The sequence below is a fragment of the Canis lupus genome, chromosome X (genome assembly GCF_003254725.2).
Source record: "Canis lupus dingo isolate Sandy chromosome X, ASM325472v2, whole genome shotgun sequence".
NCBI lineage: Eukaryota > Metazoa > Chordata > Mammalia > Carnivora > Canidae > Canis > Canis lupus.
The window spans coordinates 59,933,646-59,958,653 of record NC_064281.1 but is presented as its reverse complement, the minus strand read 5'-3'; the positions used below and the strand labels follow the sequence as shown (position 1 = coordinate 59,958,653).

At 34.9% G+C, this 25,008-nt stretch overlaps 1 protein-coding gene across 12 annotated transcripts in view; it reads left to right on the top strand.

Moving 5' to 3' along the window:
• The window catches only part of ATRX (ATRX chromatin remodeler), a 333,614-nt gene that overhangs the window by 164,531 nt on the left and 144,075 nt on the right, over positions 1–25,008 (top strand). For all 12 annotated transcript variants that reach the window (XM_049107206.1, XM_049107207.1, XM_049107205.1 and 9 more), the window contains 2 exons: positions 990–1,092; positions 2,462–2,680. In XM_049107206.1, coding sequence (XP_048963163.1) covers positions 990–1,092; positions 2,462–2,680 — 322 coding nt within the window. The remainder of the gene's footprint in view (positions 1–989; positions 1,093–2,461; positions 2,681–25,008) is intronic.

Sequence of the window (25,008 nt, the reverse complement as noted above, 5' to 3'; positions counted from 1 at the left end):
ATGGTAACTCCCTTTTGTCATACCTATTTTCAAACTGTCTTATAGAAGTCATTTTTTTCCTTCCTGCAGCATAATATGTAATTAACCATTTTCTCACTTTTTCAACAATGAAATAGTTTGTAGTCTGTTACGTAGAACATATATCTTAAGGAGTATTTTGGTCCATTTTTAGCTAATTTTTATATATTATGTTAGATAGATAGGGGTCCAACTTCATTCCTGTGCATGTAGATAACTAGTTGTCTCAGTACTACTTATTAAAAAGATGTTTTTTTTACCTCTTGCATTTTCTTGACATCCTTGTGGAAGATCAGTTGATCACAAATATAATGTTTTATTTCTGGACTCATATTTCTCTTTCATTGATCTGTATGTCTGTTATTTATGCCTGGAATGTGCTGTCTTGATATATGTAACTGTTTACCAGCCTCTAAGCCCAGAAGTACTTTTTTGCCAACGGCTGTTGTTACTGTTTTCTTTTTTTAATATATGTGCACTTATATGAAGAAAATAGTATCTAGCCCTTATAATCTGCCTTTTTTTTAAGTAATGGTGAATATTTTTCATTTGTATATTGGTTATTAATATTTCTAAAGACCCTCCATCCATCTTTAAAAAAATTTTAGAGAGTGAGTGGGGGGAAGGGGAGAGGGAGAGAGAAAATTTAACGTAGACTCTACATGGTTCTGGATCCCGTGACCCTGGGATCTTGACTTGAGCCTAAATCAAGAGTTGGACGCTTAACTGACTGAGCCACCTAGGTATCCTCATCCATCTTTTAACTGATGCTAAACCTCTCCTCTGAAAAACTTAAAATGTTGATCATTGGATTAAAATTAAGGGTTATCAAGTGAAGATTTTTTTGCTTTTTGTTTTCCTTGTCTTTTTAAGGAATGTACTCAAAGGTAAATTAGCTGTAGAATAGTATGTAATTAATTTAAGGAAATTTGTCATAAGGTATTTCATATTGCATTTTAAATGTTCTTTAGATCTGCAAAGAAAGCAGAATTGGAAGAGAATCAGCGGAGTTATAAACAGAAAAAGAAAAGGCGACGCATTAAGGTTCAAGAAGACTCATCCAGTGAAAACAAGGTAATGACGTTTATTATGTGCTTGAGTTACAACTACAGTAGAGTAGAAGTAAATATGTTACTACTTTTTCTGCATTCCATTCCTTAGTTTAACTTTGCTGGTTTATTTATATTTTAACACCTTTGTGGAAGGATTGACTTATTGAATGTATAAATATGCAAAAATAGTATGACACATTACTGATTTTTTTTCTGTTCCTTAACTAAATCTGATGGAAATTTTAAGTTGCTCTTATTCATTATTTTACACTCTTGGTGCTATAGAATTGATGAGAATTATTCTATTTTCTTAAGACATAAAACATTTTATTCCGAATAATGATTCATGTGTGAATAAATTTCTTTCAGAAATGATGCTAGCAAATTCATTTCATATATATAAATAAGATTATGTAAAGTAGAATTTCTCTGTAATATGTTTCATTCTGACACTGTTCTCCTTGTGGGGAGGGAAGGTTCATTTTTTTTAAACGATCCTTTTAACAATTTCTAATTGTACATTTCAGGGGTCTTAATTAAATTCAAAATTTAAAACTCTGTACCAGACCCTTGTAAGCTCATCCAGTTTCTTTATTTATGAATTTGCCTATTTTAAGTACTTCATATTAAGTGGCGTCATACGATATTTGTCCTTTTGTGTCTGGCTTATTTCACTGACAGTGTTTTCAAGGTTCATCCATGTTGTAGACTGTATCACAATTTCCTTTCTTTTCAGTGCTAAATAATATTCCATTATATGTATATATCACATTGTGTTTATTCATTCATTTTATATATTTATTTATTTATTTATTTATTCATTCATTCATTTGTTGATGGACATTTGGTTTGTTTCCATCTTAGGGTATTTTGAATAATGGTATTGTGAATGTGGGTGTAGAAATATTTTAGTCCCTGCTTTTAAGTATTTTGGTTATAACCTGACTTATGGCATTGGTAATCATTTGGTAATTCTGTGTTTAACTTTTTGAGGCACCATCACTTTGTTTTCCCAGTGTACCAGGCTTCCAGTTTTTCTACATTGTCACCAAAACTTATTATCTTTTTATTTTTCTAATAGCCATCCTAATGGGTGCATGATAGTATCTCATTTGTGGTTTTGATTTAAATTTCCCTAATGATAAGTAATGTTGAACATCTTTTCACATGATTATTGGATATTTCTGTATCTTCTTTGGAGACATATCTTCCTGTTCCTTTGCCCCCTTTTCTGGGTTGTTTTTTAATGTTCTTTTTTATTGTAGAGTATAATTCTAAAGCTTTTAATTATGTTTTCTTTTACCTTTTCTTGGTATATTAATTATTGGAATATGAAATGGGTAAATTAGACAACTTTGTGGTATTTACCTCTGGTCATGTAAATTCCATAGAGTAATTCTGAAGAAGATAAAGAAGATGATGAAGAGGAAGAGGAAGAAGAAGAAGATGAAAATGATGATTCCAAGTCTCCTGGAAAAGGCAGAAAGAAAATTAGAAAGATTCTTAAAGATGATAAACTAAGAACTGAGACACAAAATGCTCTTAAGGAAGAGGAAGAGAGGCGAAAACGTATTGCTGAGAGGGAACGTGAGCGGGAAAAATTGAGAGAGGTAAACCAGTTTTTTAGAATTTCAAAAAATGTGTCTTTCTTAGATTCACACACACACACAGATATTAGTATTTTAAGAATAGCATGTTGTAATCACATTTTTAATTACAGTTGCTTTTCCCTATTGGTATTTTATGCAGCTTTTCTTTTTAAAGATTATATTTATTTATTTAAAAATAGAGAGAGTGTGTGTGCATATGTATGCCACGAGGGAGCAAATGGAGAGGGACAAGCAGATTCTGCACTGAGCATAGAGCCCAGCTTGGGGCTTGATCCCATGAGCCTGAGATCATGACCTGAGCTAAAATAAAGAATGGTTGCTTAACTGACTGGGCCATCCAGGTACTCCTATTTTATGCAACTTAGAAATCTTCATTAGGCTATATTAATATAATTAGATACTTGAAAAGGTTTGAGATTCTTGAGTGATCACCAAAGTGTGTTTTTTCTGGGGTAGAAAATGTTTAAATATTATTGCTTAAATTCATAAAATATTTTGATTTATTTAAATAAACTTTTTTATTGTGATAGATGTCAAGCACATGTACAAGCAGAGTATTATAAATCTCCGTGTACCATATAACTCAGCTTCAACAGTTACCAATACATGGCCAGTCTTATTTTATCTATTCTCTTCAGATTATTTTAGAGAAGTCTAAGAAATCATGCATTCTGTCTATATATAGTCAGAATATATTGTCAAAAGATAAGGACCCTTTCGACATTATTATAGTACCATTTTACACTTAAAATTATTATTAATTTCATAGTATCATCAAATATCTAGTTAATATTTCAAGTTCCTTCATTTTCCTCACAAACATATTAGTGGTTTTTAAAGATTTATTATTTATTTGAGAGAGACAGGGCAGGGGTGGGGGAGGAGGGCTAGAGGGAGAGGGAGCGAGAGAATCCCAAGCAGACTCCCCGCTGAGCATAGAGCTGGTGCAGCTGCTGCAGGGCTCCATGTCATGACCCTGAGATCATGACCTGAGCCAAAACCAAGAGTTGAATGCTTAACCAACTGAGCCACCCAGGTACCCACGTATTAGTGGTTTTTAAAAATAGTTGGTATGAATTAGGATAATAAGAAAGTCTTGCTATAGGTCATGTTGCTTTTAGATGTTATACCTCATAAGTCTATTTTTATTTTGAATATAAAGATTTCCATTTTGCATTTTTTCTTTCTTATAGTACATGTGTTTAAAAAGCTGGATTATTTGTGTAGAATTTCCTGTATTTTGAGCTTTGTCGGTCACATTCCTGTGGTGTATTTTCACTGGCTCTCCAATATGTCCTATAAACTGTTGGATATAGAGTTCTGATCAGATTTAGATTTAGTTCTTTTTTGGCAACAAAACTCATGGGTGGTAATATATACCTCTTGCGTCTTACCTAGAGGTACTTCTAAAAGAGGTTGTCTCTCTGTGATGTTATTTAAATTTTATTTTTAAAATTTAAACAGTAGCATTTGATAAATAGACATTAAAGTTCTATTTATCATTTTCTTCTTCTGATCCTACCAGTATACATACATGCGTTTCATATAACTGCTGTCACTGGATGTGGTATATGCTGTATTTTCCTCTCCCTTTTATTTCACGTAATTTACATATATATTAACATGTTTCAGGTACTTTTAGTTTTTTTATAATGTTTTCTAATTAATTTTTTGGTTTACTAAATTGAGTATATGTGCTTTTTAAAAATCAAGTATTACCATAAGGCTACATTGAAAAAAAAACAATAGTCTTCTGTTTTACCCAGACTCTTCTCACAGGTCATGACTCAGTTCTAGCTATTCTTTGCATTTACTTATATATTTTTGTTTGATATGCTTATAATGCTATTTCTTTATTTCTGTTTTAGATAATACCATTATTATATGATAGTTATGGATTTAGTTTTCATATACTGCCTGCCAGACCCTTTCCTCCTCTCATTCTCTTAGTATGGTTATTCCACAGTTCTGGTGCAATCATTTGTCCCTGTTTGCATGACTGTAACTATGTAAATATTCACAGCAGGGCTACATAGTGTATATTGCATGTATATTTCATACACACACATACGTGTGTGTGTGTGTGTGTGTGTGTGTGTGTATATATATAGAGTATATAATGATTACATTCCTATGTATATTCTTTTTTTTTCTTTCCCTAGAGTTAATAATGTTTTGGATTTTTTTGTCTTATTTTCCGTATATCATTGACTACTGAATTTCCTATTTAGTAAAATCCTAAAATTCCTCAGTAACTTTAATACATCAGATGATTGATCAGTTTAGTTTTTTTCTGAAATGACACCTGGAGCCTTTTCCCCCCATTCTAATCTGGTCTGTTTTATCTACTTTTACTATTCTGGGAATTTCTTCACCCACCTCTTGTTTTGGATCTCTTATTTCCTAGATACTTACTTTCCCATGCACCTTACTTCCCAGAATTTTTCAAGTGGATTAGTCACCTCACTTTAATAACGGACTAATTTGATGATCTGGTAGGTCTGACTGTTCAACCAATTTTCCTGCTTTCACTCCACACTTCTGAACTATTTGTGTTAACTGGTGCCTCCTTTTCCTTAACCATCTGAGGAATATAAAATATGTGACTCTTGTTGGCTTTCTTCACTACAGGAATATAAGTTTCAGCCTTATTTTGTTATGTCATTTGACATTTGTCCATATGCCTTTTAGCTTTCACAGCTCTGTTGATATTTCATTTCTGCCAGGATCTTCCTTTTTTTTTTTTAACCTGTGGGATTATAACGTTTCTGTTCTATTATATCATTTCAGTAAAGAACTATTTCATTCCACCATTTTGAGCCACTTGCAATGGTTTTGCTTAAGTAAACTTTTCCAAGAAATTTAATATAGTTTTGTATAGCCACCAATTATGTATGATGTATTTCCTGTATCAAGTTCACAACCAGAGAACTTTATCAAAGGCATATTTCCAAGTAGCCATTACCACAATTAAGATGTAGAAAACTTTAATCAGTATTTCTTGGTCAGTCCTCAACCCCATATACCTAGCTGTAGGGAATCTGTGATCTACTTTTATCACTGTAGATTATATTTGCCTTTTTAAAAGTTTCATATCAATGAAATCACATAGTATATTATGTAATTTTCAGTTGAACAATTTTGAGATTTATCTATGTGTTTCAGGTACTTTATTGAGTACTATTCCAATGTATGGATAGGCTACAGGTTATTCACTAAATTGATGAACATTTGGTTATTTTTGGCTTATGGATCAATTTGTTATAAATATCTTTATACAAGTCTTTTTGTAGAAAGATGTTTTTGTTTCCCTTGGGAAAATACCTTTGAGTGGTATTACTGGGCCATAAGGTATGTGCATGTTTAATTTCAAATTCCATTTGTTTGTTGCTGGTGTATAGGAAAATAATTATCTTTTGTATATTAACCTTATATTCTGCATCCTTGCTGTAATCATTAGTTCTAGATTGTTTTTATCAGTTCTTTTGGATTTTCTCTGTATGAGATCATTTCATCTGTGAACAGAGTTTTATTTCTTCCTTCCCAATCTGTGTACTTTTTTAAATTGCTTTTCTTGTTTTGTTGCATTAGCTAAAATTTCTGGTACAGTGTTCAAAAGGAATAGTGAGAGGATATCCTTGCCTTTACTTGACCTTAGTGTGAAAGATTATAGTTCTCACCATTTAGTTTTATGTGAGCTGTTGGATTTTTGTAGGTACTCTTTATCAAGTTGTGTAAGTTCTCCTCTATTTCTCATTTACTGTGAATTTTTATCATGAATGGGTGCTGGATTTTTGCTGCATCTGTTGTTAGGATCATGTGATTTTTAAAGCCTGTTGATAATGATGCATTATGTAAATATTTGAATGTTGAACCAGTGCATATCTGGGATAAATCCTACTTGGTTATGGTGTATAATTCTTTTAATACATTTTTGGATTTTATTTGGTAACAGTTTGTTGAGGGTTTTTGCACCTATGATTATGGGAGATACCGATTTGTAGTTTCACATCATGTCTTGGTATTAGGGTAGTGATGGCCTGATATATTAAATTAGGAAGTGTTCTCTCTGATTTATCCTCTAAAAAAGATTGTAGAAAATTGGTATAATGTCTTCCTTAAATGTTTGTTGAATTTACCTGTAAACCCACCAGTGGTGCTGTTTTGGAAGGTTATTAATTATTGACTTAATTTCTATAACATATATAATCCTATTTAGATTGATGATTGGCTTTGTTTTCTGGTGTGGCTATAACAATTTGAATTATCATCAGCAATATATGGGAATTCAATTTCTCCATGTCCTACCAATATTAGTTATTGGCAGTTTTAAAAATTTCAGCCATTTTATTTTGTTTTATTTTATTTTATTTTATTTTATTTATTTTATTTTTAAATTTCAGCCATTTTAATAGATGTGTAGTGTTATTTCATTGTTACTTTAATTTGCATTTTCTCTGATGACTAATGAGGTTAAACATCTTTTCATGGGGTTAATGGCCATTTATATATCCTTGTGATGTGTTCATTCAGATATTTTGTTCTTTTTTTGTGTGTGCAAGGAGTTTTTGTCTTTTTATTTAGTCATGATCTTTATTTTGTATACAAGTCATTTTTCAGTTTATATATATTTTTCCTTTGTGGCTTCTCTCTTTATTTCTTTAGTGGTATCTTTCAAAACTTTAAAAAGCAGAAGTTTTAAACTTTGATGAAGTCTTACTTATCAGTTTGTTAATTTTTCTCTCCTTTCTGTTGCACATGTGTGTGTCCCATTTAAGAAATCTTGGTTTACCCCAAAGTTGCAAATATTTTCCTCTCAAAATCATATACTTTTCAGTTTAAGTTTGTGATTTCTTTCATGTTAATTTTAGCATGTTAATATATGTGACATATAGGTGAAGATTTGTATTTTATTCTAGTAAGTTATTCTAGCATTATTTAAGACTTATTTCTCCATGTAATTACTTTGGATCTTTGTAAAAAATCAACTTATCACATATTTGTGAATCAGTTCCTCTATATGTCTATCCTTAAACTAAAACCACACATACTTTGATAATATAACTTTATATTTTATAGTAAATCTTGATATCAGATACTGTTACTCCTACAACTTTGTTCTACTTTTTTTTTTTAAGATTTTATTTATTCATGAAAGACACAGAGAAAGGCAGAGACATAGGCAAAGGGAGAAGCAGGCTCTCCATGGGGAGCCTGATGTGAGACTTGATCCTGAGACCGCGGATCACGCCCCAAGCTAGGGGCAGGTGCTCAACTGCTGAGCTACCCAGGCGTTCCTTGTTCTACTTTTTCAGAATTGTTTTGGCTATTGACTGTTATTTCCATTTCCATATAAATTATATTTTAGTATCATGTTGCCAATTTTCATAAGAATCCTTCTGGAACTTTTATTGGGATTGTGTTGGATCTTAATATCAGTGACCTCTTAGCAGTATTTGTCTCCTGTTACATGAATATAGTATGTCTCTCCATTTATTTAGTTTTCCTTTGATTTCTCTTAGCAATGTTTGATACTTTTCATTGTACAAATCTAACATATATTTTGCTAAATTTATCCCTAAGTAGTTCATGTTTTCTGTTGTCCTGATAAATGAAATGTCAAGTGATTTAATGACTTTGTATTCTGTGATTTAGCTAAATTCTCTTAACTAGTTCTGGTAGCCCTTTTATAGATTCTTGATAATTTTCCACCTTCATAATCATGTTCATACATAAATAATCACTAGTTTACTAATTTTACTAATTTCTTTCAAGTCTATTGATAATTTCTGTTTTACTTATTTATTAAAGATTTTATTTATTTATTCACGAGAAACACAGAGAGAGAGGCAGAGACAGAGGCAGAGGGAGAAATAGGCTCCACGCAGGGAGCCCGATGTGGGACTTGATCCCTGACCCTGGGATCATGCTCTGAGCTGAAGGCAGATGCTCAACCACTGAGCCACCCAGGCGTCTCCGATAATTTCTGTTTTAAAATTATGAATGGATGTAATTTCTCTCTTGCTCCTTTTTTTTTTTTTTTTTTAAGAGAGAGAAAGAGTATGTGTGACCGGTTGGGGGGGTGTGCAAAGGGAGAAGGAGAGAGAACATCTGAAGAAGGCTCTGTGCTCAGTGCAGTGCCCAACACAGGGCTTGATCTCACAACCTTGAGCCACAGGCACCCCTAAGTTTCTCTTTTTTAATTGAAGTATAATTGACATACAATATTATGTTAGTTTAAGTGAACAACATATTTGGCATTTATATACATTATGAAATGATCAGCAGTGTAATTCTAGTTGCCATCTGTTCACCAGAGTTTTATTACAATATTTATCAATATTTATCAATGTAATATTTTATTACAATATTTATCAATTATCAATATTATTGATAATATTACCTATATTGTACAATATTTATCAATATTTATCAATGTAATATTTTATTACAATATTTATCAATTATCAATATTATTGATAATATTACCTATATTGTACTTTAATTACCTGTGACTTATTTATTTTATAACTGGAAGTTTGTACCTCTTGATTGCTTTCACTTCACTCATCCACTCTACCTCCCTCCCCTCTGGCAACCACCAGTTTGTTCTCTGTGTTTGAGTGTGTTCCTATTTTATTTTGTGTATAGATTCTACATATAAGTGAAATCATATGGTATTTGCCTTTCTCTAAATTTTTTCGCTTTGCATAATACCCTCTAAGTCCATCCATATTGTTGCAAATGGCAAGGTTTTATTCTTTTCTTATGGCTGACTAATGCACACATGCACACATAGCACATCTTTATTCATTTGTCTATCGATGGACACTTAGGTTGTTTCCATATCTTGGCTATTGTAAATAATACTGCATTGACCATAGAGGTGCATATATCTTTTTTTGGAATTAGTGTTTTCAGTTTCTTTGGATAAATACCGAGAAGTGAAATGTGGAATAGCTGGATTGTATGGTAGTTGTATTTGATTATTTTGAGGAACTTCCATACTGTTTCTCATAATAGTTGTACCAATTTTTATTTTCACATAGTAGTGCACAAGTCATCCCTTATTTCCACATCCTCACCAACACTTGTTATTTCTTGTCTTTTTGATACTAGCCATTCTGATTGGTGTAAGGTGATATCAAATTTTTGCTTTGATTTGCATTTCCCTGATGATGAGTGATGTTGAGCATTTTTTTCATGCATATATCTTCTTTGTAAAATGTCTGTTCAGGTTCAGGTTCTCTGTCCATTTTGTCAGATTGACTCTGTGTGTATGTTGTATAAGTTCTTTATATTATTTATATATATTCTTTATATATTTTAGATGTTAACCCCAGGTATATCATTTGTAAATATCTTCTCCCATTGAGTAGGTTGCCTATTCATTTTGTTGCTGTCTTCCTTCGCTGTGCATAAGCTTTTTAGTTTGATGTAATCCCAGTTCTTTCTTTTTACTTTTTGTTACCCTTTCTTGAGGAGATAGATTCAAAAAGGTATTTATAAGACTATGTCTTGCAGTTACTGCCTATGTTTTCTTTTAGGAATCTTATGGTTTGATGTTTTACATTTAGAACTTTATTTTGAGCCTGTTTTTGTGCAGGGTATAAGAAAGTAGTTTAGTTTTATTGTTTCTCATGTAGCTGTCTAGTTTTCCCAATAACATTTATTGAACAGCACATCTTTTTCCCATTGTACAGTCTTATATCCTTCATAGTAGATTAATTGTATAAGTGTGGATTTACTTCTGAGTTCTCACTTTTTTGGTTTTTTTAAAGATTTTATATATTCACGAGACACAGAGAGAGAGAGAGAGAGAGAGAGAGAGAGGCAGAGACACAGGCAGAGGGAGAAGAAGCAGGCTCCATGCAGGGAACCCAATGTGGGACTTGATCCCGGGGCTCCAGGATCACGCCCTGGGCTGAAGGCGGTGTTAAAACTGCTGAGCCACCCGGGCTGCCCTGAGTTCTCACTTCTATTCCAATGATCTATATATCTTTTTTTTTTTTTGTGCTAGTACCATACTGTTTTGAGTACTCTAGCTTAGTAGTGTAGTTTGAAATCTGGTGCTACTTGCAGGTACTTCTAGTTTTGTTGTTTTTTTCCTCAAGATTAGTTTGGCTATCTTTTGTGATTATATACAAATTTTAGTATTCCTTGTTTTAGTTCTATAGAAAATGCTGTTGGTATTTTGATAGAGATTGCATTAAGTCTTTAGATCACTTTTGGTAGCATGGACATTTTAACCATATTCTTCCAATCCATGAGCATGGTATATCTTTTTGTATATTTATATCATCTTCAATTTTTTCATCAAATATACAATAATAGTTATTGTATTATTTTGCTCTGACTGGTTTTTACAAAATATTTTCTTTCTTTTGAAGTCCTACTGTATCTATTCTTTTCCTGAGTTTGATAAGCATTTTTATGACCATTATTTTGAACTTCTTATCAGCTAGATTGCTTATCTGTTTTGTTCTTTTTTCTGAGGTTTTGTCTTTTTATTTTGTTTGGAACACATTCTTCTGTCTCCTCGTTTTCCTCTTTGGTTTTATTTTTATGTATTAGGTAAAATAGCTCCTGCTCTTGATCTTGAAGGAGTGGCTTTATGTAGAAGGCATCCTCTGGGGCCCAGAAGTGCAGTCCTCACTATTTACCTGAACTAGGCCCTCTGGGGCTGTTTCTTGAAAGGGCTGCCTTTGTATGTCTTCCTGTTGTGGCCAAGCTGAGGCTGTTGTAGATGTGCTGGTGGTTGAGGTTAGCCACCATTGTCCCCAGGAGCCATCACTCTCAGGAGCCACTTTGGAGGGGCACCAATTCCAGTTGAGGTGTCCTGTTAAGTGTGGTGTGGTAGGAACTTGGTTGCCTGTCTCCTTGGTCTCCCTCCACACTCTGTGCTCACACAACCTGTGACCTAGCATTTCTATCTCAGGTATATGTTCCCGTTTGGACTCCCCACCCTTTCAGACTCCTGTGGTGTGCTGCCACACCACTGCTCCAGGCGGAAGAAGAGGGGGTCTTCCCAGTTCTGCCACTTGCTGGGCCCCCGCTTGGCTAGTGGTTGCACCGACTAGGCCACCGTTCATGGTTTAAGGGAACTCCGCGGTGAGAATCCACTCCTGGGCTCATTGATTATAGCTGATTTTCTCACACCAATGCTTGGGAACTCTGCCACTTTCAGCACTCCCACGCCCTGGTCTTCCTGTGACCCCAAGGATCCTGAGACCGCACTGTCCTGCCTAGGATTCTGCCCCTGCTTCACCACCTGAGTGCCTTTAAGGACTTCTAAAGTTTCTGATTTTGTGGTCCACTACTATATCACTTTCTGGTAGCTGGCTGACAAGGCTCCCTGCCTGTCCAGTTTATCTAACTATATATCACATCAGATTCACTTCTCCATACCTCCTACCTTGCCAAAAGTAGTTGCTTTTCTTTTCTTTTTTTTTTTTTTTTTAAATTTTTTATTTATTTATGATAGGCACACAGTGAGAGAGAGAGAGGCAGAGACACAGGCAGAGGGAGAAGCAGGCTCCATGCACCGGGAGCCTGACGTGGGATTCGATCCCGGGTCTCCAGGATCGCGCCCTGGGCCAAAGGCAGGCGCCAAACCGCTGCGCCACCCAGGGATCCCTTGCTTTTCTATTTGTAGTGTTGCAGCTATTCTTTTCTTAGATCTCTGGTTGAGTTTGCAGGTGTTCAGAATGATTTAATAGCTATCTAGCTGAATTGCTGGGACCAGATAAAACTAAGATCTCATACACCTCTGCCATCTTGGACTCTGGGTAGTATAAACATTTTAACAATGTTTGCTCTTCCAGTCCATGAGCATGCAATGTTTTCCCATTTCTTTGTGTACTATTCAATGTCTTTCATTAGTTTTCTTAGTTTACATATTACAAATCTTTTACCTCTTTTTTTTTTTTTTTGGTTTATTCCTAGGTATCCTATTGTTTTGGATGAAGTTGTAAAAAGGCATTATTCCTTGATTTCTTTTTTTTACTGCTTCATTATTGGTATATAGAAATGCAACAGATTTTTGTACATTGACTTATGTCCTGCAACTTTGCCGAATTCATGTATTCTAGCAATTTTTTGATGGAGTCTTTTGGGTTTCCTATATAGAGTATCATGTCATCTGCAAATAGTGAAAGTTTGACTTTGATGATTTAAATGCCTTTTGATTATTCTTTGTTGTGTGATTGCTGTGGCGAAGTCTTCTAGTATTATGTTAAATAGTAATGGTGAGTGTGGACATCCCTGACTTGTTCCTGACCATAGAAAAAAGGCTCTCAGCTTTTCCTCATTGAAGATATTAGCTGTGGGTCTTTCATATATGGCCTTTTTTGATGTTGAGGTATGTTCCCTCTATCTCTGCTTTGTTGAGGATTTTTATCAAGAATGGACACTGTAATTTGTCAGATGCTTTTTCTGCATCTGTTGAGAGCATCATATGGTTCTTATCCTTTCTTTTATTAATGTAGTGTAGCACTTTGATTGGTTTATGAATATTGAACCATCCTTGTAGCTCAGGAATTAATCCCACCTGATTGTGGTGAATGATCCTTTTCATAAGCTGTTGAATTTGATTTGCTAGTATCCTATTGAACATTTTTACATCCATGTTCATTAGGGGTATTGGCTCCTGATTCTCCTTTTTAGTGGAATCTTTGATTTTTGGAATCAAGGTAATGCTGCCTTTGTAGAATGAGTTTGGTAATTTTCCTTCTGTTTCTATTTCTTGGAACAGTTTGATAAGAATATTATTAATTATATATTGTATATAATCATGTTACATTATAATAGCTTTAAGAATAAAACATCAATATTATTTACTATTAAGTGTTAATATTAACTAATAAGAATAGTTTATTTTTTATTTTTTTTAATAAGAATAGTTTATATAATATTATAGATATAGTACTAGTATAGTAGTAGTATTAATTCTTCTTTAATTATCTGTTAGAATTCCTTTGGGAAGCCATCTGGCCCTGGACTTTGGTTTACTGGGGGAGTTTCAATTACTGATTCATTTTCTTTGCTGGTTATAATTCTGTTCAAATTTTCTTTATCTTCCTGTTTCTGTTTTGATAGTTTGTATGTTTATAGGAATTTGCCCATTTCTTCCAGATTGCACAGTTTGTTGGCAAATAATTATTTATAATATTCTCTTAGAATTATTAGTATTTCTGTGGTGTTGATTGTTTTCTTTCCCCTTTCATTTGTGATTTTATGTATTTGGGTCTCTTCTCTTTTTGATAATTCTGGTTAGGGATTTATCAATTTCTTCTTTCCAAGAACCAGCTCTTAGTTTCATTTATCTGTTGTACTGGTTTTGTTTGTATCTATATCATTTATTTTTACTCTAATCTTTATTATTTCCCTTCTTTTGATGGCTTTATGCTTTATTTGCTGTTCTTTTTCCTTTAGTGTAAGGTTAGGTTGTGCATTTGAGGCTTTTCTTGCTTCTTGAGGTTGCCTTATATTGCCATGTAGTTCCCTGTTAGGAATGCCTTTGCCGCATCCCAAAGGTTTTTGGGCTGTTGTGCTTTCAATTTCATTTGCTTTCATGTAGTTTTTAATTTCTTCTTTTATTTCCTCCTTAAACCAATATTCATTCTTTAGTAGGATGTTTTAACCTCCATGTATTTGTCATCTTTCCAATTTTTTTCTTGTGGTTGACTTCAAAATTCTTAGTACTGTGGTCTGAAAATATGCATGGTATGATCTCTCCGTTTCTTTTTTTGTACTTGTTTAGGGCTGATTGTGACCCAGTATGTGATCTATTGTGGAGAATGTTCTGTGTGCTCTTAAAAAGAATGTGTGTTCTGTTGCTTTAGAATGGAATATTCTGAATAAATCTGTTAAGTCCATCTGGTCCTGTGTGTCATTGAAAGCCATGATTTCCTTGTTGATTTTCTGCTTAGATGACCTTTCTGTTGCTGTATGTGTGGTACTATAATCCCCTACTACTTTTGTATTATTATCAATGATTTTTTATGTTATTAATTGATTTATATATTTGGGTGCTCCCAAGTTGAGTATTTAAATATTTACAATTTTTTGATCTTCTTGATTGATAGAGCCCTTCACTATGATATAATGCCCTTCTTCTCTTTTTACATTCTTTAGCTTATAATCTAGTTTGTTTGATGTAAGTATGTCTTGCTTTTTTTGGTGTCCATTCAGATGATTGATGGTTGTTTATCCCCTCACTTTCAATCTGCAGATGTCTTTTTTTTAAAAAAAAGATTTTATTTATTTATTCATGAGAGACACAGAGAGAGGGAAGCAGAGACACAGGCAGAGGGAGAAGCAGGCTCCATGCAGGGAGCCCGATGTGGGACTCGATCCAAGGTCTCCAGAATCAGGCCCTGGACTGAAGGTGGCACTAAACCGCTGAGCCACCGGGGCTGCCCTGCAGATGTCTTTAAATCTAAAATGAGTATTCTGTTTACAGTATGTAGATGGGTCTTGCTTTTTTTAAAAGATTTTATTTATTTATTCATGAGAGACAGAGAGAGAGGCAGAGGCAGAGGAGGAGCAGGCTCCATGCAGGGAACCCAATGTGGGATTCAATCCTGGGACTCCCAGTATCACGCCCTGGGCTGAAGGCAGGTGCCAAACCGCTGAGCCACCCAGGGATCCCAGGGTCGTGTTTTTTTTTTTTTTTTTTTAATACATTTCCATATCCTATGTGTTTTGTTTGTCCATTTACCTTCAGAGTGATTATTGAAAGATACCAACATAGTGCTGATTTGTTACCTGTAAAGTTGATGTTTCTCAGGATACTTTCTTTTTTTTTTAAGATTTCATTTATTTATTTGACAGAGAGAATGCACACATAAGCAGGGGGAGAGGGAGGCAAAGGGAGAAGCAGATTTCCCCACTGAGCAGGGAGACTGATGCAGGCTCAGTTTTAGGACCTTGGGATCGTGGCCTGAGCCGAAAAGGCTGATGCTTAACCCACTGAGCCACCCAGGCACCCCTTTCATGATAATTTTTGTTCTTTTCTAGTCTTTGTTGCTTTTGATCCCTCCTTCCCCCCATTTAAAGAGTTCCTGTTAATGTTTGTTCCAGGGCTGGTTTAGTGTTCATGAACTCCTTTAGATTTTGTTTGGCTGGGAAACTCTCTTTGTCTCCTTGTATTCTGAATGACAGGCTTGCTGGTTAAAGAATCCTTGTCTTCATGTTTTCTCCATTCACTGCAATGAGTGTCCTACCACTCTCTTTTGGCCTGCCAAGTTTCTTTGTATGGATCTGCTCTGAACCTGGTCTGTCTTCCCATATCGGTTAAGGATTTTTTTTTCCTTGCTGCTTTCAGGATTCTTTCCTTGTCTGTGCATTTTGTTAATTTGACTATGATACATACGCCTTTGCAAAGGTTGGGTTTTGTTGAAAATAATGAGAATTCTCTGTTTTTCTTGGATATTGATGTTTGTTTCTTTCCCCAGATTGGAGAAGTTTTCAGCTATAATTTTCTCAACTAAACCTTCCTCTTTTTCTCTGTCCTTCCCAAGTTAGGGACGTTTTCAGGTATAATTTACTCAAATGAATCTTTTGCCTGTTTTTTTCTGTCTTTATCTTCTTGGACTCCTATGATAGGAATCTTACTCTGTTTTAATAAGTTGCTGAGTTCCCTATGTCTACCTTCATGATCCCTCACCTTTGTTTTCCTCTTCTTTTTATCTTTGTTGTTTTCCATGATTTCATCTTCTATATCACTGATTTATTTCTCACGTTTGTTCAACCTTATTGTTACGGTATCCATTCATATTTGCACCTCGGTTACAGCATTTTTTATTTCAGCTTGATCTTCTTTTAGCTCTTTTATCTCAGAAGTAAGATATTCTTTAGTGTCTTGTATGCTTTTTGTTTAATTCCAGCTATAATCCTTATAATTGTTATTTTAAATTCTACTCTCACTTATATATGTATTTATTAAATCCCTGCCTGCCATTTCTTTTTGCTCTTTCTTTTTGGGTGAATTCCTCTATCTTGTCATTTTGGATATAAAAAACATAAAAAGTAAAAAATAATTTTTAAAAATTAAAAAATAGATGAAGCTATGTATGTTTTGGTCTGCTTGTTAAGAGAGGCTTGGTTGGAATAAGAAAGGAAAAAAAGATAAACACTTAAGAAATTATTATTATTATTTTTAAAGATTTATTTTTATTTATTTATGATAGACATAGAGAGGCAGAGACACAGGCAGAGGGAGCCCGACGCAGGACTGGATTCCGGGACTCAGGATCGCACCCCGGGCCAAAGGCAGGCGCGAAACCGCTGAGCCACCCAGGGATCCCCAACATTTAAGAAATTAAATAAAAAATTTGTTCTTTCTATATCCAAAAAAAAAAAACCAGAAAGAAGATCAAAACAAAACCAAAAAAAAAAAAAAAAAAAAAAAGAAACCCAAAGGAAGCTAGATTTTGTTTCCCCTACATCCGAAGCCTCAAGCACTCTTTGATCAGTAGATTTGCTGAGGAGAGGTTTGTGTTAACCTGCTTGGGGAAGGGCCTGCTGCTCTGGTTTTTAGGTGGATTTACTTTAGCGGAGATCCACCTGCAGGGTGCAGTGAGTGGGCCAGGGTTCATATGGCAGCTCTCTTATGGATTTGGTGGCACTGTTTAGCTCATTGAGGTCATAATTGTGTATGGGTGTGGAGTGAAAATGGCTTCCTCCTATTTTTCTTGTTTGAGGAGTGGAAAATTTGCCCCTGCCATTCTTCAGGAAGCCTTCACATATGCTCAGTCACCCCTGTTTTGTCCCTGGCTTCTCTCAGGTCCTCCTCTTCACCCTTTCCTTGACTGAGCTGTTTGCCTGCAGGGCGGTACAGGACTCCTGTGTTTTGTTACAGGAACAGCTGTGTTTCAAAGTCCCACACTTCATAGACCCCCATGGCATGGATTCACGCTAGTCCTCTATGGGAGGGTCTCTGCACTGTGTCTAGTGCCAGCTTGTCCCAGAAAACAGTCATATGATGGCATATTTGTTCTTTTTATATTCTGGATATTAATCCCTTATCATATATGTGATTTGCAAATATTTCTCCCATTTTGTGGATTACCTTTAAATTTATTGATGTGTCCATAGCATAAAAGTTATAAAATTTGATGAAGTCCAATTTATCTATTTTTTGATTTCATTGCCTGTGGTTTTGGTGTCATACTGAAGACATCGTTTCCAAATCCTGTTATGAAGATTTTTCCTTTTTTCCATTTTTACTTTGGGCAATCATGGTAATATGCTGCTGAATTTGGTTTGCTAGAATTTTCTTGAGGATTTTTTAATCTGTATTCATACAGAATCTGTAGTATTCTTATAGTTTATCACGATTTCAAATTAGTTTATTGCTGATTTTACTTAGTGAATTCCAAAGTGTTCACTCCTTTTCCGTTTCATTGAACAGTTTGAAAAAGATTGGCATTATTTTTAAAATATTTGGTAGAATTCATCAGTGAAGCTATCTGGTCTTATTCTTTTAAAGAATAAGACCAGGTAGAATAGGGACTCCTGGATTCTTTTCTTTTCTTTGTTTCTTTATTACAGATTGAATGTTCTTACTGGTTTAGTGGTCTGTATAGATTTTGCCCTCCTTCATGAGTTTCTTCTGGTAGATTGTGTTTCTAGAAGTTTTTCTATTTCATCTAGGTTATTTTGTTGTATTTTTCATAACTCTTTTTCTATAAAATTGTGCTAGTAATGTCCCAGTTTTATTTCAGATTATAGTAATTTCCATCCTCTCTTTTTGTCTTAGTCAATCTAAGGTTTATGACTATTTTACTTTTTGAAGAACCAACTTTTGATTATATTGATTTTCTTTTTTCCCCTAGTGTCTGTTTTACTTGTCTACTCTAATCTTTTTTATTTCCTATCATTCACTAGTTTGGGTTTAGTTTGTTCTTCTTTTTCTACTTCTTTCAGTTGTGAGTAGAAAAGATACTTTTTATGATTTCAGTCCTTAGAATTTTTAAGGCTTGTTCTGCACCCCATCATGTGGTCTGTCCTTCAGAATGTTTCACATGCGCTTGGTGAAAATCTGTAACCTGTTGTGTGAGTGTTACATATATGTCTGTTTTGGTAGATTGTTTTATAGTGTTGTTCAGGTTTTCTATTTTCTTATTGATCTTTTTTCTCTTGCTTTATGCATTTTTGAAAGTAGAGTGTTGATGTCTCCAAACTATTATTATAGAACTCCTTTTAATTCTGTCAGTATTTGTTTCATATATCCTAGGGCTCTGTTGTTGGTGCCTATATGTTTATGAGTGTTATATCTTCTTGATTAATTGACTCTTTTATCAATATACAGTATCTTTTTGACAGTTATAATAGTTTCTTGACTTAAAGTCAAGATTTGTCTGATGTCTACATAGTCACCCATGCCTTCTTAGTTATGGTTTTCATGGAATATCTTTTATCATTCTTTCATTTTCAGCCTGTTTCTGTCTTTTGATCCATATTGAGTCTTTTGTGGATAACCAGTATTTACCTCATCTTTTAATTCATGCCTTTTGATTGAGAATTTAATCCATTTCTATTTTAAGTAATAGATGAGTAATAATTTACTTCCACCACTTTGATACCTTTTGTATGGCTTACTGCTTTTTTCCATCATTTTCTCCACTGATGCCTTCTGTTTTTGTTTAGTTGACTTTTTAAAACAGAGATGTTTTGATTCCCATCTCATTTTTGTACATAATCATTAGATACTTTCTTTGTGGTTACCATGGGGTTAAATACAACATCCTAAAGTCATAGTGATATAGTTTGAATTGATATGAAATTAATTAAATCATATACAAAATAATACAGCTCTATTCTCCGCTTGTATATTATTCACGTCACAAATTACATTTTTTTAAAATTTATTTATTTATGATAGTCACAGAGAGAGAGAGAGAGGCAGAGACACAGGCAGAGGGAGAAGCAGGCTCCATGCACCGGGAGCCCGACGTGGGACTCGATCCCGGGTCTCCAGGATCGCGCCCTGGGCCAAAGGCAGGCGCCAAACCGCTGCGCCACCCAGGGATCCCCCCCAACAAATTACATTTTGATATATTTTATGCCCAATAACATATTTCTAATTATCTTTTATGCTTTTGTCTTTTTAAATGCATAGAGAGCAAGCCTAGAGTTACAAGCCAAAATTGCAACAATAGTGGGTTTCATATTTGCCCTTTTCCATATTTCTTTCTTTCTTTTTTTAAAGGATTTTATTTATTTACTCATGAGAAACACACACAGAGAGAGAGAGAGGCAGAGACACAGGCAGAGGGAGTAGCAGGCCCCATGCAGGGAGCCCAATGTGGGACTTGATCCCGGGACTCCAGGATTACACCCTGGGCCAAAGGTAGTGCTAAACCGCTGAGCCACCCAGGCTGTCCTTTATTTATTTCTTTATACATCTTTGAGTTACTATATAACATCATTTCATTTTAACTGAACACTTTCCTTTAGTATTTCTTGTTTAGTTTTAATGAACTCCCTCAATTTAGGAGTATTTCCATTTTTTTCCTCTTTTTTGAAGGATATTTTGTTTGATATAAATTTTTCAGCTGACAGTTATTTTATTTGAAAACTTTAAAATATATTACTGGGTTGCCTGGATGGCAAAGTCAGTTAAATGTCTGATTATTGGTTTTGGCTCAGGTTGTGACCTCAGGGTTGTGAAATTGAGTCCTATATTGGGCTCTGTGCTCTGCAGGCAGTCTGCTTAAGACTATTCCTTCCTCTGCCCCTCCCCTCTGCACTCTTTCTCTCACTTTTGTGCTCTCCCTCCCACTCAAATAAATAAATAAATCTTTATTTTTTTTATTTTTATTTTTATTTTTTTTAATTTTTATTTATTTATGATAGTCACACAGAGAGAGAGAGAGGCAGAGACACAGGCAGAGGGAGAAGCAGGCTCCATTCACCGGGAGCCCGACGTGGGATTCGATCCCGGGTCTCCAGGATCGCGCCCTGGGCCAAAGGCAGGCGCTAAACCGCTGCGCCACCCAGGGATCCCAATAAATAAATCTTTAAAAAAATTATCACACTACCTTTTAGCCTCCAAGTGTCTTATGCAGAGTCAGCTGATAATGTTATTGATGATCCTTGTATCTGACAAGTTACTTCTCACTTGCTACTTTCAAGATTCTCCTTGCTGTGCCTTCAAAACTTTGATTATAATGTGCTCAGTCTGGGTCTCTTTTAGTTTATCTCATTTCTAGTTTGTTGCATTCCTTGGATTTGCAGATTCTAGTCTTTACTCACTTTTGTGGAGCTTTGGGCCAGTATTTCCTCAAGTAAACTTTCTGCCCCTTTCTCATTCTTTTCTTTGACTCTCATGTATATGTCAGTCCACTTGATGGTATTCCACAAGTCCCTTAGTCTTTTATTTTTCTTCATTCTTTTTTCTTTCTGCTCCATAGGTTGATAATTTCAGTTGCCACCTTCATGTTTGTTGATTATTCCATATGCTCATACTATTGTTAAATCCCTTTTGTATTTTTATTTAAGTATAGTTGATATACAGTCTTTTAATTTAGTTTCAGGTATACAGTGTAGTGATTGAATAACTTTACATGATAGTATTCTCAACATCAATGATCATCAGGAAAATGTACATTAAAAACTACAATGAGATACCACCTCACACCTGTCAGAATGGCTAAAATGAAAAACACAAGAAACAATAAGTGTTCATGAGAATGTGGAGAATAATGAACCTCCTTGTGCTGTTTGTTGGTGGGAATGCAAATTGGTGAAGCCATATTGAAAAACAGTATGGATATTCCTCAAAAAATAAAAAATAGAGCTACCCTATGATCTAGGAATCACACTACTGGATATTTACCCCTATGTTTATAGCAGCATTATTTATAGTAGCCAAACTATGGAAGCAGCTCAAGTGTCCATCGACAGATAAATGGATAAGGCAAATTGTTTTATATATACATATATAAAATTCAGCCATAAAAAGAATGAAATCTTGCCATTTGCAACAACATGGCTAGGGATAGAGAGTATAATGCTGATCGAAATAAGTCATTTAGAGGCCAGTACTATATGATCTCACGCATATGTCAAATTTAAGAAACAAAACAAATGAGCAAAGAAAAAAAGACAAATCAAGAAACAGACTCATAACTATAGAGAACAAACTGATGGTTACCATAGGGTAGGTGGGCATGGGGGTTTGGGGAAGTAAGGGATGAGGAATAAAGACTACAATTTTGATGGTGAAAAAAAATAAAATGGTAAAAAAAGATAGATTTTCTCCTCCTGCATTCAGGATGAAGATTCACTAATCCCCAATCCAAGGACAGTACTTAAAAAACAAAAATATGCAAATCATTAATGAACATAGTGATTCAAAGTCTTTTTTTTTAAAGGTCATTTGGAACTTGACTTGCCAAGGACAAATAACCCCAAGATTTTATTTATTTATGCATGAGAGAGGCAGAGACTTACGCAGAAGGAGAAGCAGGCTCCCTGCAAGGTGCCTGTGGAACGCAATCCCGGGACTCTGGGATCACAACCTGAGCCAAAGGCAGGTGCTCAACTACTGAGCCACCCCAGGTGCCTGTTTCCAAAGTCTTAATTAAAGCTTTGTGTATTAATTTTCTAGTTATATGTTAAAATATTACCACAAACTTAGCCTCTTAAGACAATATTATTATCTCATAGTCCTGTAAATCAAGAATTTCAGAGTGACTTAACTGAGTATGGCTCTACTGGGTCACCTGCTCAGTGTCTGAGTAGAAATTAAGTTTTATTTTTTTTTAATTTTTTATTTATTTATGATAGGCACACAGTGAGAGAGAGAGAGAGAGGCAGAGACACAGGCAGAGGGAGAAGCAGGCTCCATGCACCGGAAGCCCGACGTGGGATTCGATCCCGGGTCTCCAGGATCGCGCCCTGGGCCAAAGGCAGGCGCCAAACCGCTGCACCACCCAGGGATCCCAGAAATTAAGTTTTAGCCAGAGCTTAGATTTTCATATAAGACTTTGTGTACTTTTTAGGGTCTCTTCTTGTCAGAATTCAATTTTTTGTAGTTGTAGCATTGACGTCCTTAGCTCCTAGATACTTCTCTCCACAACATGGCTTCGAGACTAGTAAAAGAGTATTTCTTACGCTTCAGTCTGTTAAAGGGCTCATTTTGATTAGGTCAGGCCCTACCAGGAGAATCCTATTTTTGATTAAAACAAACCCAACTGATTACTAACTCAATTATGGGAATGGCACCCTATCATATTTACAGATCTCAACCGTACTCAAAGCGATCAGACAATACAGGATGTTTACTCCAGAGGATGGGATCTTAGAGACCATTTTAGGATTGCAGGCACTACACCTTGCAAAAAGGACAAGACATTCAGGGAATTTTCCATTTTGAATTATGGATTTGACCCAGTGATAGGAATCTTGGACACATCCACGGAAGGGTATAATAAAAACTTAGTGAATAGTTAGTCTGTGTCAGTTACTTTGCATGCATTGTCTTATTCAATCTCCACAACTTCATGAGGGCTGTTTATAATCTTTCCCAGTTAGTAGATGAAAAAAACTGAAGCTAAGAGGGTTTAAGTAACTTGTGAAAATGGAGTTTGAATCTAAATGGACTGTGGTATTTATACTTCACTATGGTGTCACCTATTATTAATCTTGATTTGTCTATTTTACAGTTTTATGTAAGTGCAGTATCTATTCAGGTAATTTATCACAGATTTGTGACTTATGTTTTATTTTTTTTGCATGCAATAATGATAATGCAGTTATGGTTTAAAAAGAGAATTTCCTTTTAAAGAGACGTTGAAAACATTTAAGATGGAACTCCATGCTTTCTCAGTTTTGCTTCAAAATCACTTGTGGGATCTGAGGAGCTGGATGATGAGTAGGAAGCTATCAGTGAAAACAAATTGACCAGAAGTTGGTAATATTTGAAACTGGATAATGGGTAGTAGGGTTTATTATGCTATTCTGTCTAATACTTTTTTACATTTGAAAATTTCCATGGTGAATATTATGTAATCCATAGTTTCAGTTTTAAATAAGAAAGAAAATACTTGGTAAATTGTATTCCTTCATTATCATAATGTCTGTAATATTAAAATCATGAATCTTATAAAAAATAAAATCATGAATCTTTATTGATTTACATGGAACCATAAAAATATTTGTTTATATAAGCATTTCCTTCATTAAAGTAGTAGTGTGTAGTGGTTAAGATCAAGGACTCCATAGTGCCTGACACTCTGGGTATCTTAGTTATTGTGATATTTAATCGTTGTATGTCCTTGTGTAAGTTATTTAACTTCTGCGTCTTTGACTTTTTATTTGTAAAATGGGAATATTTGTACCTATCTTATACAGTTCTTGGGTGTAGTATGTAATGGATAGACATAGGGATAAAACAGTAAAAATGTACAGAGATAGGGAGATAGGTATATTCATATCTTATTTATTTATTATCTTTTTAAACTTTCTTTTATTTTTTATTTTGTTTTGTTTTGTTTTTATAATAAATTTATTTTTTATTGGTGTTCAATTTACCAACATGCAGAATAACACCCAGTGCTCATCCCGTCAAGTGCCCCCCTCAGTGCCTGTCACCCATTCACCCCCACTCCCCGCTCTCTTCCCCTTCCACCACCCCTCGTTCGTTTCCCAGAGTTAGGAGTCTTTATGTTCTGTCTCCCTTTCTGATATTTCCCACACATTTCTTCTCCCTTCCCTTTTATTCCCTTTCACTATTATTTATATTCCCCAAATGAATGAGAACATACAATGTTTGTCCTTCTCCGATTGACTTACTTCACCCAGCATAATATCCTACAGTTCCATCCATGTTGAGCAAATGGTGGGTATTTGTCGTTTCTAATGGCTGAGTAATATTCCATTGTATACATAAACCACATCTTCTTTATCCATTCTTCTTTCGATGGACACCGAGGCTCCTTCCACAGTTTGGCTATTGTGGGCATTGCTGCTAGAAACATCGGGGTGCAGGTGTCCCAGCGTTTCATTGCATCTGTATCTTTGGGGTAAATTCCCAACAGTGCAATTGCTGGGTCGTAGGGCAGGTCTATTTTTAACTCTTTGAGGAACCGCAACACAGTTTTCCAAAGTGGCTGCACCAGTTCACATTCCCACCGACAGTGCAAGAGGGTTCCCTTTTCTCTGCATCCTCTCCAACATTTGTGGTTTCCTGCCTTGTTGATTTTCCCCATTCTCACTGGTGTGAGGGGGTATCTCATTGTGGTTTTGATTTGTATTTCCCTGATGGCAAGTGATGCAGAGCATTTTCTCATGTGCATGTTGGCCATGTCTATGTCTTC